The 17,212-nt window shown below is 39.5% G+C and overlaps 1 protein-coding gene across 1 annotated transcript in view; it reads left to right on the top strand.

The window, feature by feature from the left end:
• EFCAB6 (EF-hand calcium binding domain 6) overlaps positions 1–17,212 on the top strand; it is a 3,527,179-nt gene that overhangs the window by 1,381,562 nt on the left and 2,128,405 nt on the right. The window contains exon 10 of the mRNA XM_044088493.1: positions 12,043–12,153. Coding sequence (XP_043944428.1) covers positions 12,043–12,153 — 111 coding nt within the window. The remainder of the gene's footprint in view (positions 1–12,042; positions 12,154–17,212) is intronic.

The raw sequence follows: 17,212 nt of genomic DNA on the forward strand, positions 1-17,212 counted from the left end.
GGCACACACACGCACATGCTCACCCCTAGGGCCAATTTAGAGTGTCTAGTCCACCTACAGCATGTCTTTGGGATGAAACCAGAGGCCCCAGAGGAAACCCACACGACCACAGGGAGGACATGCAGACTCCGCACAGAAGGCACCCCAGCCAAGGATCAAACCGGAGAACTCCTTGCTGTGAGGTGGCAACTCTAACCTTATTACTAAATACATTTAAACCGTAATTGTGGCTGGTTTGTTTAGAGATATTTAAGCTCTTAGTGTACTTGCATATGTATTTGGTGACACTGTATAGGCCACTCCAGTCGCCTTGCTCTTGGTCACACTTACCATTTGGCTAATAGTAACATTACACAGTAGGATTGGGCACCCTTTTAAGGGCCTTGTGTGTCTCTCAACTACTTGGGCAGAGAGTCGAAGCACTGGTTGGACAGAGAGGATGCTGGATGTTTTTGCTTAACCACTCGGCTGAGATCTTAACCCTATAGCTGTGCCAGTGGGGAGTCTGGAGAAAGAGGCAGAAACCAGCCCCAGACTGTCTGTGATCTCTGCGTGTTGTTATGGGAAACTGTACTTTACTGTGTGTGCACTTGTCATCCTCCCATTGTGTATGTCCTTCACTGTTGCCAGTGGTGACGATTGAGGCTCCTTGATCACTAGGCCAGTGCAGGGGCATTACACTCCTCTTAAAATGCCGTTAAACAAAACCTTCTCGATCTTTATCATTTTTCCCTCCTAACTTCCAAATTTCCACAAAAATGCTGTCTATTCCTGAGGACTCTCCTGTAGATTGGTTATACATCACCATTTTTATCTTATCTCCTCCTATCCTAACTGTTAACAATTGATCCTCATCTACCTCTAACCTTGGCATATTTAATTCTCCCATAAACATTTCCATTTGTACCTTTTCTTGCTTTCCATATTTTTCTCTGCTTTATACAGACTTTCATAGAATTTCCGAAATATTTCTAATACCTGTACAGGATCTCTTTTTACCTTCCTTGTTATACACTCCATAAGCTTGGTGACACCCATTTCTAGTTTCTGTTGCTTGAGTCATTTTGCTAAAAGTTTTTGTGCTCTAGAGTTATTATCAAAAACCAGTTGCTTAACAGTAATATTTCTAAACTCATGCATATTATTGAGGTAATCCCTTATTTTCTGTTTAGCATTCTGCAGTTGCTCCTGTTCTTGTTTTGTGAGCTTCCCCCTTTTCTGAAATAGTTTAACATTTGTCAGTCCCTTTAAATAATTCTTTTTTTTTCAATAAACATCTTTATTAAATTATCACGTATAACATAGACAATCTTACATTTATCATTGACACCATTTTAGTTGCAAAAATTATACACTTATAATCTATCCAGTCATTGTTAGTTAAGCATTATATGACTCATTCAAATCCTGCCTCTTAAACTTCATTCCTTCTCTGCTTATATTGTTGAGTCCCTTTTCTAAAGATCCCAGTTCCAATTGTTTTATCTCTGTTACTATATTTACTACTTCTAGTAAAGTTGGTCTAGACTTGATTTCAATTTTTTATAATTGCTTTTTTAGCAGCCACTATAATTAGACTCCGCAAGGCTTTACTATGTTTAGACAATTCCGATTCTATATCATAGCTCAAAAAAATCATCTCCCCAGTCAATCCAATCTGCTCACCCAGCATTTCCGACAGAGAGGTTCGCAGGGAATCCCTAAAGTTGGCCAGCTCATTATACTCCCAGAAAATATGTTCCCAGCCACCTCTTTCTTGCTTGTCACACCTCCAACATTTGCTATCCACCTGAGGAAAAATGCGTTGGAGTCTACTTGGGGTATAAAAATCCCTATGTAAACACTTCAGGCAAAGATCCCTTTAAATAATTCTTGTTACTTTTTAACCATATCTTCCTTTCTTGTATTTCTACCCTATTTTTAAACTCCACTGTAACTTTATCCCACTCCCTAGCTATATTTGCAAAAGACATTCTGATCTTTTCTAATAGCTCCTGAATAATTTTCAGTACCTATTCCTTAAATTCATCTCTTATCAACAGATAGGTGAGAAAGCACCAGTGTCTCATTTTTATTTCATTACCTTGTGTTTTTATTTTAGTTATTATTGGTGCATGATCTGAAATAGTTATTGGGTACGTATCAAGACCTTCATTTAAATGCACATGTTCCTGTGAAATGTAAAGTCTGTCTAGCCTAGCCCAGTTTTTGTATCTTGGGGAATAATATGTAAATTTTCTCTGAACTCTTGGTACTGAATTCACATCTTCCATGCCAAATACTTTCATAAATTTCTTCAAAAATATATCCTCCTTTGTAATACTTTCCCTTCTGGGCCCCCAGTCACTTCTTCACTGCTACAAAGCAAATCCTAGTCCCCACCTATAAATAATATTCCTTGCCGAAAGATGATTATTTCTCCCAGAATTTTCTTAAACTCTATTATAGCAGTTTTAAGTGGAATATAAATACATGTCAATGTAAACCTCCATTGCCAGTAGCCCCTTAGTACTATAAATCTGACATTATTATCTTTTTTGTCCTCTTCTATCACTATTGGAGCTCCTCTTGCAATTAATATAGATACTCCTATTTTCCTTTGTCCAGGATGTGGTACATAAACAGGGAAGAACCAGATCTTATCAGTGCAGGCTCTACAATCATCTCATATCCTGTCAGAACAAAATTTGTTGCAGACAAGGTGTACATGACCAAGACAGACTGTCATGAATACTAAACTGAATCTGGGGTCTTCCAGGAATTGATCCAGCTATGGGAAACACCTCAGAAACATCTATTTATCCCCTTTCACAGAAATCAACTGGCAAAATTCTACTCCAGGATTCCATACAGGAAGGCTTGGAAAACAAATGCATTCTCTTTTCCTTTTGCAGGCATGACGTTCTTCATGTTTCACTGTTGCAGTCATTACATTTGGGTAATCTGCTGGCAGGTTGCCCTCAGTCGGCCTGAATAACAAAGTCTTGGGTCCTGCATCTGCTGCTGTCTCCTCTTCCATGATGTTAGGTCGTCAGGGGTATAAAACATGCAGCCAACGCCATTTTATTCAGTCTTTCTTGCCGCACGGTGCCCGAAGCAGAAGCAGTTCGCAAGTGCTTGTCGGCCGACTCCTGAAATTTTCACATTCGAGATTCAGAACCATAGTCTTTAATTAAAGCTAAGTACCCCATTGTGGTAACTTTTTCTTGCTCCTTACCATTGTCAGTAAAAGTTAATAATTGCATTACTTGTGGGAAGCAAATACCTCATAAGGATTTTCATTTGTAATGTATTCCTTGCCTAGGCCTAGATCATAACGTGCCTTGCTGTTGGTTTTGTGTTAGATTTAACCAACGCACTATTAAGCGTCGGTATATTTTTGCTTCAAAATATTTTGGATCCAGATTTAATTACCCTGAAATGTCATTGGATAGCAATCTGACTACCGGAGTTCACAAAAAATGCAAAGAAAAAGACAGAGACAGACCGTCGAGGTCCAAAACCGACGACAAAGCTTCTCCTAAGCCAGTCGCCGGTTCACCAGTACTCAGTGAGGCGCTTTCGCAGCCCCTGATACCTGCTACTTTTGAGTCACAGGCCTCTACCAAGACCCATGCGGAATCCGGTATGCTGCGAGATTCTCAGAGTGTTGAACCCCCGGATGTCTCTCCCTTGGATGGGTCCAGAGCCGCTGGGCAGGCACCGGCTTCTGAGGGAGTTTTCAGGCCTCAACATTTTTATATAAAACTGATGCCAGCTTCAAAAACAAAATCAAAAACAACTTCTAAGTCTAAAAAACCCGACGCATGAGCCACGTGCTCAGGCCCCTATGCCTAAAACACAGATGATCAAAATGGCTGAGGACTTAATTACCTTGATCAGGGGTTCCCAACCCCCTCTCCTGCTAAGAGGCCTAGGCAAGACACTGATTATGAATCTTCAGATCATGTTTCTATTTCTTCTGATTCCTCTTCTGATCAGGAATTTTCTATACCACCCTATGAGGATTCAGATGCAGAAGAATCCATCCCATCTGCATCTCCTCCTGAGGATTATTCTTTTGGAGAAACCTTGCATACTTTAAGGGAACATTTTCATTGGGAGAGTCAGGATTTCTCTGAATCAAAAAAGAGGCTTAGGGATTTCCTCCTCCTTCCTCAGCATAGGCCTTTGGCTATACCTTCTGTATTAGACATTGTTGATGTGTTTTCGGAATCAAGCATGGCTCCTGATTCCCTACCTCCGTCTCCTAGTAAGCCAGACAGATATTACAAGGTTCCTGACTCCCACAAATTTCTATTCAGAAATCCTGCTGCTGATCCTGAAACTATCTCACAGGGTCCCAAAGGTATAAAGGCCTCTGCAGCCAAATATCCTACCCCCTCTGATAGAGATTCCAGGGCGTTGTATAGATGGGGAAAGAAGGTTTATACGTCTGCAACCGTGGCAATTAGGGCCTTAAACTGCCAGTTTCATATGCTTAAACATCAACAGCATGTTATGGGCCTATTGAAACAGAAAATGATGTTGATTTCTGATTGTGTAGAAAATAAAGAATTACAGGAATTATTGTATACAGCAGAACAGGTTGGAAAGCATACTTTGCAATGTGGTTTTGATTCCTTGGAGGCCTGTTGCAGGGCCGCAGTTACTGGATCTGTGATTAGAAGGCATGCCTGACTCAAGAAGCAAAATCTGCGTGATCATGTTAAAGCTAAATTGTTGGATGCCCCTTTACAGCATGATACTCTGTTTGGTAATAAGGCAGAAGAGGTTTTAAAGAAAATGGAAGACAAAGCTAAATCTATGCAAACTGTAAAAGATTTCTTACAAGTGCAGCCTCCCAGATTCAGTAGGCACTGGCCTACTAAAAATTGGTCCTTTCCTGTGTCCAACAGAGCCTCTCAAGGCAAATACAGGCACTCAAAAGGCTCTAGATACCAATCACAGGGTTCTTACAGGTCAAAGCAATGGGGTGCCTCCACCTCCAAATCTGGAGTAAACAAAGCACAACCCTACAGTAAGCAGTCTCAATGACTTCCCTCTACCATCACCAAGCACTTATCTTTTGGCAGCCCCCTTGGGGGGGAAATTAGCACTTCATGCTCAAAATTGGCAATTAATTACCCAGGACAAGTGGGTATTAAACATAGTATCCCAGGGATACAGATTTCATTTCCATACTTTGCCAATTCCAAACGGTTGGCCAGATCTGCCACAAAATCAATGGGCAGAGGCTCAGAAACAAGTTATGTCCATCATGGATATGGGGGCTATTCAACCAGTACCAGAACAGGAAAAAGGACAAGGTTTTTATTCAAGGCTGTTCCTGGTACCCAGAAAAGACAATGCCTGGCATCCAATACTGGACTTATCGATTTTGAATACGTTCCTGGACATTCCAAAATTCAAAATGCTAACTTTACAACAGCTACTGCCTATGCTGGGCAAGAATGCTTGGTTAGTGACTCTAGACTTAAAAGAGGCATACCTGCATATCCCAGTAAGGGAATTGTGCAGAAGATACCTCCGCTTCAAGGCAAGGTTTATGCATTACCAATTCTCTGCACTGCCCTTTGGCTTATCCACTGCGCCCAGGGTCATTACAAAGTGACTGGCACCAGTAATTGCATTTTGCAGACAAAGAAGCATACAAATTTATCCTTACTTGGACGACTGTCTCATTCAAACAGAAAACAAGGACATTCTTCTTCAACATCTGGTGTTTGTAAAAAAGCTTCTAACATGCCTAGGGTACACAATAAATGAAAAGAAATAACAACTGGTACCATCTCAAAAAATTACATTCCTGGGTGCAAGCTTGAATACAACTGCCAGGATGGCTTACCTTACGCCAGACAAACAAAGGCAACTGACTATATACTCCAAACAGATGGCAACAAAAACCCAGTTATCTGCAGGACAAATTCTGCAGGCTTTGGGGTTCTTGGCATCCTGCATTCTACTAATTCCATATGTAAGACTGCATATGAGGAAATTTCAGTGGTACCTAAAAAGTTTATGGAGTCAACATTGTCACAGTCTGGAAACAATGATTCCTCTCATTCCCTGCCTACAACAGGAGTTTCTTTGGTGGGCAGAGACATGCCACTAAAACAAGGGACTGTCAATCACTCTACCCCCTGCCACCCAAACCCTAACTACAGACGCATCAGACTATGCTTGGGGGGCCCACCTGGTGGGGAGATGCATTCAGGGCATATGGAGCCCAAAACAAATGCATCTGCATATCAACCAGAAAGAGATGCTAGCTGTTCAGAATGCCCTGACAGCCTTCAAGGACTTACTTCATCCAGGGCAACTACTGATAAAGACGGACAACACCACGGTTATGCGGTACATAAACAAGCGGGGGGGGGTACACATTCCTACCCCCTTTGCAGACTAGCCATGGCATTGTGGAACACAGCCTTGACTTACCAAGTACATCTTCAAGCTCAATTCCTGCCAGGAAAACAAAATACTCTGGCAGAAGACCTAAACAGAAATCTTATGGACCCGCACGAGTGGAAACTGGATCCACAAGTCTTCAGCATGGTAACACAGAAATGGGGGAGCCCAGACATAGATCTGTTTGCCTCCCCCCCCAAAATTATCAACTGGACAAATTCTGCACAAGGACTTATCACAGACAAGCAGGAAAGTGGATGCCCTATCCTTCAGTTGGAAATATCTATCAGTCTACGCGTTTCCCCCTCTGCCTCTTCTCTCCAAAGTCTTACTAAAGGTCAGATAGGAAAAAACAAAAATCATCCTAATTGCTCCGAACTGGCCTCGCCAGCACTGGTACCCAATTCTAAGGAATATGTCTCAACTCCTTCCTTTGAACTTGCCTCAAATACCTCATCTACTGTCTCAGCAGAACAATCAAATTCTGCACACTCAGCTTTAAACTCTGAACCATGCAGCATGGCTGATCATGTAATTATTCAAACAACACCTCTCAGTAAATCTGTTATGGATGTCATTTTGGAAGCCAGAAGGCCAAGTACTAGAAAATCTTATGCTGATAAATGGAAAGATTCTGTGCTTGGAACCAAGCACAAGAAACGGACACAGCAAAACCAAATATCCATCAGATTTTACAATACTTGACTGAGATGCTTGACAAGGACCTATCCTTCTCTTCAATAAAAATCCATGCCTCTGCCATCTTGGCTCATTACAACACGGAGCCTCCCATCTTTTCTCATCCTCTGCTAAAACAGTATCTTAGAGGGGCCAAACATTTAAGGCCTCCCAGAAGATCACCAACTCCTGCATGGGACCACAATTGTGTGCTGGAAAAACTAACCCTGCCTCCTTTTGAACCAGCAGCTACTGCGGATATAAAGTTTTTATCTTGGAAAACAGCTTTCCTTTTGGCAAACACTTCAGCAAGAAGGGTTTCAGAACTACAGGCTCTCATGGCTGCGGAGCCTTTTATTACATTTTACCCGGACAGGGTGTCCCTCAGGACCAATCCTTCCTTTAAGCCTAAGGTGGTATCCAGTGTGGCTCTTAATCAAACTATTCACCTGACAACTTTTTACCCAAATCCACAGAACAAGGGGGAGCGGATTCTGCATTCATTGGACGTACACAGACAACTAAGATTCTGCTTAAACAGGACCAGATCTCTAATAAAGTCTGAGCAACTACTGGTGGCATTTGCTTCAGGATCAGAAGGGAAGACTATATCAAAGCAGACTATTTCTAAGTGGATAAGCCACTGTATTCATTTCTGCTACTTGCATCATGGTAAACCTGTACCCAAGAGAATCAGGTCACATTCCACCAGGGCTGCCTCTACCTCAGCAGCCTTTCTCAGAGGAGTTCCAACCAAAGACATTCTAGAAGCTGCTACTTGGAGCTCTGTTCATACCTTCACAAAGCATTATCATTTGCCACTCTTCTCTAAATCCAGGGCAGGCTTTGCCACTGCAGTTCTGCAGGGCCTTATAGCCGCTCCTAATGCTATTTACTTCCATCCTCCCATCCATAGCTTTGGAATTCTACCCAAATGTAATGACTGCAACAGTGAAACACAAAGAACATAGTACAGTTGTGTACACTTACTGTAAATGTAGATGTTCGAGTGTATTCACTGTTGCAGTCCGGGTTACCCACCCGCCATCCCCCTTTTCTATAACTTCTCTTTCCTTCACTATACTCTAAAGCCTTTGTGGTGTATTTGCTTTTAGATGAATGTAAAGTTTATGTTGCTAAAAATGCTTTTTCATATATTGCTGTTTATATATATATATATATATATATATATATATATATATATATATATTTTTTTTTTTTTTTTGCTCCCCATTTGGGGGGCACTTGACATCTGGTGCAAGAAAAACTGAATAAATTGGTCTAGGCTGCATGTTTTATACCCCTGACGACCTGACATCATGGAAGAGGAGACAGCAACTGACACAGGACCCAAGGCTTTGTTATTCAGGCCGACTGAGGGCAATCTGCCAGCAGATTACCCAGATGTAATGACTGCAACAGTGAATACACTCAAACATCTACATTTATGGTAAGTGTACACAGCTTTTCCACTCTTTCTACTGATATCAAGGGTCATTCTGATGGTTTTGAAGGACTTTCTGAAGATCATTATGGTGACTCCCTTCTGGCTCAGGCAACTGTGGTTTTCCCTCCTTTGGGAAGTGGCCAAGGACAATTACCACAAGCTTTCTCACAAACTGGACCAACACTCCAACTTGAAATATCTTCAACTAACTGCCACGATGACAGACTTTTAATACCTTTCAGGCACTAATTTTCTGAGGACATGCACCAGTAATAATGTAGGCAAGAAAACATGTACTAGGAAATCATATATCATCAAATGGAAAAGAATTTCAAGTTGGTGCTAAGACAAGTAACAGGGCCATTTTAAGGCTAGTGTTTTTCTGGTTCTGCAATAGTTATGTGAGTTATTACCCTCTGGTCTTTCTTACTACCTGTTAAGGTTTACTTGTCAGTCATTTTAGCATGTCTGCCCATGGCCCTCCTCTTTCAGTGCATTCCCATGTCAAAATGTTTTTGAAAGGGATATCACATACCAAGCCACCTAAAAACAGGTGGCTACTCTATGGGATCATTACTTTGTTTTATTAAAATTGGCTGTTGCCCCATTTGAACTAGCTCATTAGGATAATTTGAGGTTCTTAACATGAAAAAACAGTTTTGCTGATTGTTCTGACTTCTGCAAGAGTAGTATCTGAGTTTCAGGCTATTTATGGTAGGTAAACCTTATCTCATTTTTCACAAGCGTATAGAGCTTCCTTAAGAACTAATCTTTTGTTTATGCCTGAAGTGGTATCTGACTTTAATTTGAGCCAAGCTATCTGTCTCCCTGCCTTCTTTCCAAAGCCTAAAGATGAGAGAGAAGGGAACTCCCCTTACTTGATTGTCCATAGACAACTGGGATATTATCATGACGGAGCTAAAATTTTCAGAGTCTCTGATCAGTTTTTAATTTCTTTTTAGGTAAGAAGACAGAACAACCTATGTCAAAGCAGCCCATCTCCAAATGGGTGTCTCTTGTTATTACTTTTTTTTTTATACTTATCACAACAAGGCAATACCAGGCAGGGTCAGCTTCATCTGTGGCTTTTTGGAAAGGGTTGGATTCTAGAAGTATTCTAAACAGCCACTTGGTCCTCTGTACATACCTTTACAAAGCACTACAAAATAGATTCCTTCGCCATGTCTAGGACAGATTTTACTAAGACTATTCCCCAGGAGCTCCTGGACCCTCATCCTTCCTCTCCCCAGTTAGTCTAAGATTGAAGTCTACCCACATAGCTAAGACTACTGCAGCACCAATCAAATGATGCACATAGTACTGTTGTATAAGTAAGCTTAACATGAAAGTAGATGTTTGAATGATCACTGCTGCAGTAACCATGCTCTCCCTTCATCCCCCTTCTTTTTGTATGTTTTTTAATGTCAGGGTTTGTTTGTGTCTTTCGGCTTTTCCCGGTTAGGGGTCGCCACAGTGGAACTCCGGTCCGCTAATGATTGGTAGTGGATTTTTACGTACCGGGTTACCAGCCCTGTCGCACAACCTTCAACAAAGGCACACCCCATTCATGTATGCCTCCACACAGAAGACGCTCTAGCTGAGAATCGAATGGGACAACATATTGCTATGAGGCTACAATGCTACCGCAGCACCACCACCGCTGTGAGAACTTTTATTTTTATTTCCCTAGCATTGATCTCTTTAAGGGCTCTGGCCTCCCTCTCTCAGTTAGCATGATAGGTCTGAAGGACTTTGCACCCAAACCGCTCTTTTTCTTCAGCTCTGCCTTAGCTTGTAATGTTTTACGTTTGTGAAAGGTGTACTTAAGCTTTGGAAGCTGATTGGCTGTTATATCCTTACAGGCTATAACCCATATAGCTAAGACTACTGTCTGCAGCAGTGATCATTTGAACATCTACTGTTATAGCACATTTACTCAGTGGTACTTTCTTTGTACTATCATTCATTTAACTCCCCCAAAAGTCTTAACTGCAATACTCATCTACCTGCTAGTCCTTTTATTTCTGTCTCACTCTCTCTCTATTTTATGCTTCCTTTCCTGGAAATCAGTCTGTCTTATGCTTCCAGCCGTATCAACTCACTGATTCCCCTACTTTCTGTGCCTATTAGTGCATTAATGTGCATATTCTGTGAACCATATACTGCCACAGAAAAAAACATGAAAGTAAGAAGCCAAATGGTGCACCAACACTCGTCAGTTGCAGATGATTAACAAATAACAACATGATGAAAACTGTAATTCTAAGCATGTTGCAGTAGAGCAGAACAATTTGCTCATTACATCAGCTGTCAGGAAGGGCATTGTCCTCACAGTAGTATTATGGATCTTTTCATTGTTTCATTAAATATTCCCATCAGCTTTGATGTGTTTTCTGGATGTTTGTTTGATTTCTAAGGTGTGTGCTTTAATTTTAATTTTGATGTTTAATTTCTATACTGTAGTGGTTGTTGAAAATTAGTGTAAACCTCTTGAGAGAATAAGCAGGGAGTTTGATGTGTACCTGCTAATGATGAGCCTTTGTAAATTGGTTGTCCACTCAAATGTGATCTGATACTTTTAATTAAGTGATTTTATGTGAACTATTTAGCAACTAATGTGAATATGTGTGCCAGCACTTGGTATTTTCCAGCAAAGTGTGGGAATTTGCAACATTTCCTAATACAAGGGCAAGATGACAGAGGCTGTCATTCCAAGACAATTAAAAAAGTGCTGTAGAATTTATTTTTGTGGCAAATGTTTACTATTAAAAACAGAATACCAGTTAACAGATTACGTACTGAATTAGTGTCCGCATTTTTTCACACTGGCTTTTATATTTCTACATTAACTTATCTCCTTGCTCTCTCCCTCACTGTTGTTCCTTCTGACACATTTTCCATTCATTCTTTTCCTCTAGTATTTCTGTCCTCGTTTTCCTTCCTTCTGTTATCCTTCCCACTGTATATTCCTTTCTGTTGCTGCTGCAAATATTTGTATATATTGAAATGGTGTGTGTGTGTGTGTGTGTGTGTGTGTGTGTGTGTGTGTGTGTGTGTGTGTAGTTTCTTAAAATTGTTAACTTTTCTCATTATTTCATGTTTTCTTCCAGCTGTAAACTGGCTGTCTTACTGTACTGTACACTTTTCATAAAATGCATGCTATATTTTTTTAATATCGTTTTAATTCATATTGGATGTATTTGTGCATATTTTGCTACTATGCAACATCCAGTCTGTACCTCAAAATAGTCCATATACATCAGAGCTCTACTCCTTCAACTAAATGTATGAATGAATAAGTAAATACATTGGTGATGCTGCATCACCTGACCAACTCTGTTTTCAAAATTGAACTATTTAATGTATGTGTTTTACAGTGACAGTTGTGCAAACAGTATTTCCTTCAGCTTAAAAGTCAAATCATTGTTTTATAGTTAAAATAAAATATCTGTACTGAAAGTTCATTTTGAGCAGCATGACTTGAGCTTTTGAAAATTTTCATCTAGATTTGGTTTTAAGGCAACTGGCAAGATTGCTTGGGAACAGTTTCTGTTTAAATTTAGCAACCCTGTAGCTGATGGAAATGGTCAGACTCTGCCAATAAAATCAAATCATAGGTAAGTTTTATTTTTTACCATTGAAAACGTTTGTTCTGTATAGTACCATGTGATATTTTGAACATATTTTAATCACTTTTCATAGTTTGTTACTAACAAAGATCAGTATATAACCATTATGTTATAAACATTTTAACAAGTCAAAGTTATACTAAAACAGACAAAAAGGTAACCGAGTAAGCATCCACTGTGTAACTGAGTGCAAATAAAAGACAGTTCAACCAATGCCCATTTATTAAAATGTTAAATCAGCTTTACAGCAGTACTGTTAGTTAAGTGCTAGCCACAGTCTATACAAATCTGTTTCCATTGATAAAATTCAGGAACACATTGAGTACTACTCAGGTAGCTGTGCATAGTAAATAAGGGGCTTGTGATTCAAGAAGCCTCAGTGCGCAGTAATGGAACAGGGCTGTATATGTTGCCTGCAATTTAAGATATTATGCTAATGTAGGAATTTGGGGACATGGCTTATGATAATGAGGTCCTTGCCGTTCTTGGAGCACTACCCTGAAAGGATCCATACACAGTTTGGGATTCATAAAGATCTGTAATACACAAGTTCTCTGCATGTCCAGGGCTCCAAAGACATAAGTGCGCACAACAATCTTGCTGTACACGCATATATTTCAGTGATTGGAATTAGCACAGGATGAAGCAAATCACTTCACCTCACTCATATTGCCAGTGTAGATAGTTTAAAACAAAAGCTAAAGGAATTACTTTGAGAACAGAGCTGGATTTCTATTGAAAACAAACCATTGCTTTGTACTAGAAGCTCTATATGAAAAGAATTTCATCCCTTTCAAAAGTTCTTAAAGCAGTAGAAGCTTTAAAAAGTTTCAGAAAAATTCTCCTTTAGTCAGTTTACGCCAAAGAAAGTTTATTAGGATTCGCACTTTCATCTTAGAGACTTCATCAGATCCAGAAAGTTTAATAAAAAGTAGCTTAAGGCTTGCTTTTGTATGCAGGTTTCCATAAAAGTAGAGGGAGGAACAGTTGGTGCGATTAGCGAGCATTATGCATATTTCTGATTCTGGTTGGCATCATACCTCTCAACCATACCGAATTGCTTGGCATTTACCAGTTTTGAGGTCCAAATACCGGGGTGCCACGAGTTTCTGAGTGGCCCCCTTAATTCCTGAATTTTCCGGATCTTTTTAATTTTTTTTGGCCTTTTATTTTTGCCAACATTATCAAGCGCAGAGGCGTGTGCGATGACGTCAGCTTCGTGACTAGCCTGTTGGAATTCGGCTGAGGGCTGAATCTGTGTTTTGTTTTTGTTTATATGACCTGCACGTGATGCGACACGTGTTTCACTTTACACACACTCGAGACGAGTCAAGTCTTGCTGCAGCAGGTCTGCCAGTCATAAATCCAAACCGCAGAATCAGCCAGATAGAACCACTTCGGCGTCGGCAGGCCGACACCATGAAAGTTCTTTCCATGGTTTGAAATTTTTATTTTCTAATTTCTACTGTTCTGGTAACAGCAGCAGCCATAGTCTAAGCTTGTTTTTGTGTTTGCTTGAACAGTTCTTTGGTATGGCAAGACTTGTGGCATTTTAAGTCAAAGTTGGCCAGTGCATATTTAACATATTGAAAAAGCAAATTTAACAAACTGGATTTTGTTAAATAAACTGGTACTGGTGCTTTTCACTTCTACCACATTTGTCCATAAGCATATGGAGGATCATGTAAAGCTATGATGACATCCCTTGTATTTTGGAATTTGTAAAATAGTGCATTATTATTAGCTGCCATGAGTTGAAGGATACATTATTTTCAGATTCTTCTCAGTTTATCTGTTTGACACAAAGGATTCTTTCCTCATAATCACATATATTTTTAGGTGATTACATTTCTTTATGAGCAAGGATGCCGCGGTGGTACCGTGATTATGTTGTTACCTCACAGCAAGAGGTTCTCCCGTTTCATTCTCGGCTGGGCTTGCGAGTGCCTTCTGTGTGGAGTCTGCATGTCCTCCCCACAGTTGGGTAGCATTCGAAAGACATGCGTGCATAAATGGGCATGCCTTCGTTGAAGGTTGGGCGTCGAGCTGGCACCTTGGCGTTTTGTAAAAATCTACTGCCAATCATTAGCGGACCGGAGTTCCGCTGTGGCGACCCCTTACTGAGAAAAGCCGAAAGACAAACAACAACAACAGCATTTCTTTATGAGCAAGTGGCGGTAGAGATGACTATTGTGACTTTGTATGGCCTCACCTGTACATTTATATTTGCTTTTATATAAGGATCATTACAGCAGTAGTTTCTTTCTCAGGGTAGTTCTGTTTTATATATTTAACTGATTAAAAGCAGTACTGTAGACTAACTGTTTTAGGATGTGGTCTTACTCCAGTAAACCAGTTTTTATATTTTATGTCCTGTGACATGTAGTATGAGGTTAGAGGCTTATTCTTAAATTTTTCAGTACCTTTACAAATTAGAAACCAGGCTGGTTATTCACCAGTATAAAGAAGTGTTCTTGCTGCTAGAAGACGTGCCTGTTGAAATAGAAAGGACCACATGTTTGTCTTAATACAGTAGACTCTTGTATATGTTGGTTACCCTAATGTACTTTGTTTAAAATCCCATTCTGTTGTTGTTCAACCTGAAACACAGTAAAGAAAGTATTAATTCATTTATCTATCTGTGTCTATAGCTGTTGCTACTGTTGTGAATAATATCTCTGTGATTGTAATAGGGACACTTGTCATGGAACCAGGGCCAAACCCTTCTGAATCTGTGGTCTGCCACTGCTGCACAAAGCTTTTATTACTTGAATCCCCACATGTTTAGGCACTAATATCTTGTCAGTTCATTCCAGCCAAACAATGAACATGATAGTCTTGGAAAATGTGACATAATTGTTCCTTTTGTCATGGAAATGTGTACCACTTTTACGTTGATATTTTGCTAATGCACTTGGAATTTAACCTGTAGATCTGGATTATATATATAAAAAAGAAAAAATCAACAGTTCTGATTGGAACAACCCATTGTGTGAACTGTTTTGCCGTAGAAAATGGTCATTACTCTGCAAATTAAATCAGCTTTTTACTAGAATGAGTTAGAACAGCAGAAACTGATTAGGATTTTAATATCAGCAATCTGCAGTTGTAAATCTTCCTTTCATTCTTGTACAGAAATTAGTTCTTCACATTTCATAAAAATGTTTTTGTAGAGGAAAAACTGCAACAATAGATATTTCCAGATCTTTCAAACCGTTTGACCTGGTTTATATGCCAAGAATTGTATTCCATGAAAGTGACTTAAAAATATTTAGTGTTGATAATTCTAAGAATTAAGGAAACATTTTATGATCAGAAAGTCAGATGTAGGACTTCTAAGGTATTCATTTAAGTTTACAACTGCAGATTGCTGATATTAAAATCCTAATCATTTTCTGAATGTGTCACCTAGTTAGACAATCGTCTTGGAACACCTCTGAAAAGGGGCATTTGTTCCCAGTGGTCTTAACAAATAAATACATACATACATTGAGCATATATATTCTTGATCTTTGCTGCCATCAGAAGTTTGTGAAGCTCCATCTTCCACTAGATAGGCACAGCTGTGGCTTTAAACCAAGTCTCTAACAATACAGATGTGTACACTCTCCAGAGTAAGGATAACTTGTACTCTGTGGCCATATTTTGGTTGTCTGTTTTTCAGTTTGCATTTGAAAGTTGGTATCCCACAATCCCATTGGAGTGGGCAGGGTTGCATAATTATGCACACAGATTTTATGTTAATCAGTGTACAGATTTGTACCTATTTTTCATGGCCTTTGCCCAGATTTTTGATGTTTCCAGGTTGAGAGGTATGGTTGGCATTTTAATGCTGTTGCTGAGGTTTTCTATTCTTCAGTCTAAAGTGTTTGCCTGATGCAACCCTATTAAGTATGTCCATGATAATCTTAATATAGTAGTCAAGAGAAGAGTGTTTGCTGGTATTAAATTTATATTCTTCTAGTCTATTAACATAAATGCAGCTTCATTTTATCGGAAGGGAGATTTTTCAAGTTTTTGCATTGTATTCTTTATTGTGCTTTGTGTATGTCAATGGTTCTATTCAGAAACAGTTGGAAGATGGGTTCTGAAATTATTAGTTAGTGTACCTTTGGCCAAATAGGGTTCTGGGCTTTTTGTAACCATCCAGTGTATAATATTCTGAGTGCCAGTTTGTTATCTGTCATTGGGGGTTCATTAAATAGGTTGAGTCAGATTCATAGATAAATCTGTAATAGGGTCTTTGTAGAATTGCAGCTGCTAAAATGTATTGCGGTCTCCAGACAGTCCGGTAGTAAAAGTTCTTCAGCACAATTCTTACTGAATCATGATATTGCATGCTTGTTAAGAACACTGGACTGTGGCATGATTTTAACATAAAGTAGAAACTCTGCAGTAGTAGCATAATTGCTGCTTACTAATTAACAGTCTGTCAGGGAACTGCAAAGTGATGACAATTCGTTTAGTGTTTTATGTTGCAGAAAAATCATTCAGCAATGGTGATAATTTAGTATAAAACTAATATCTGTTGTCTCTTTAAATAGAATGTAATAGTAATTTATATGCTGGGAAAAATATACCGTTTTTAAGAAGAGTTGGCACTCCAACCTCTTTTATGAATTGAGTGGGGTTACAGGAATGCTAACCCCATTAGAGATGATATAAAGGAAAATGCAGTTTGTATACATTGGGAAGTATCTGTGCATGCACCATGTTCACAAAAAACAGATGTGTGCACAGTCCAGCATTCTTAAACCTACTATTTCTGGTGTTTTCATGAACACTGTTGTTCCACCAGCTCCTTTGAGTCTGTGGTCCTTTTTAAAGACTGTATAGCCTGGAATAATCTGTGGTTCTTTTTAAAGACTATATAGCCTGGAATAATAAACTCCTCAACCTACCAATAATCTTCCACAGCTAGAACTCCTGGCTAAAGAACTGACAGTATCCATGCTCGAAGCATAGGGTTATTATTACAGATATGCAGAATAAGATGGATAAACAGATAAAAGCTGGTCAACAAACCACAAATAAGTAAAACAAAGTT

This window comes from Protopterus annectens, chromosome 11.part0 (genome assembly GCF_019279795.1).
Source record: "Protopterus annectens isolate FY-2018-M chromosome 11.part0, PAN1.0, whole genome shotgun sequence".
NCBI classification, from domain to species: Eukaryota; Metazoa; Chordata; order Ceratodontiformes; family Protopteridae; genus Protopterus; species Protopterus annectens.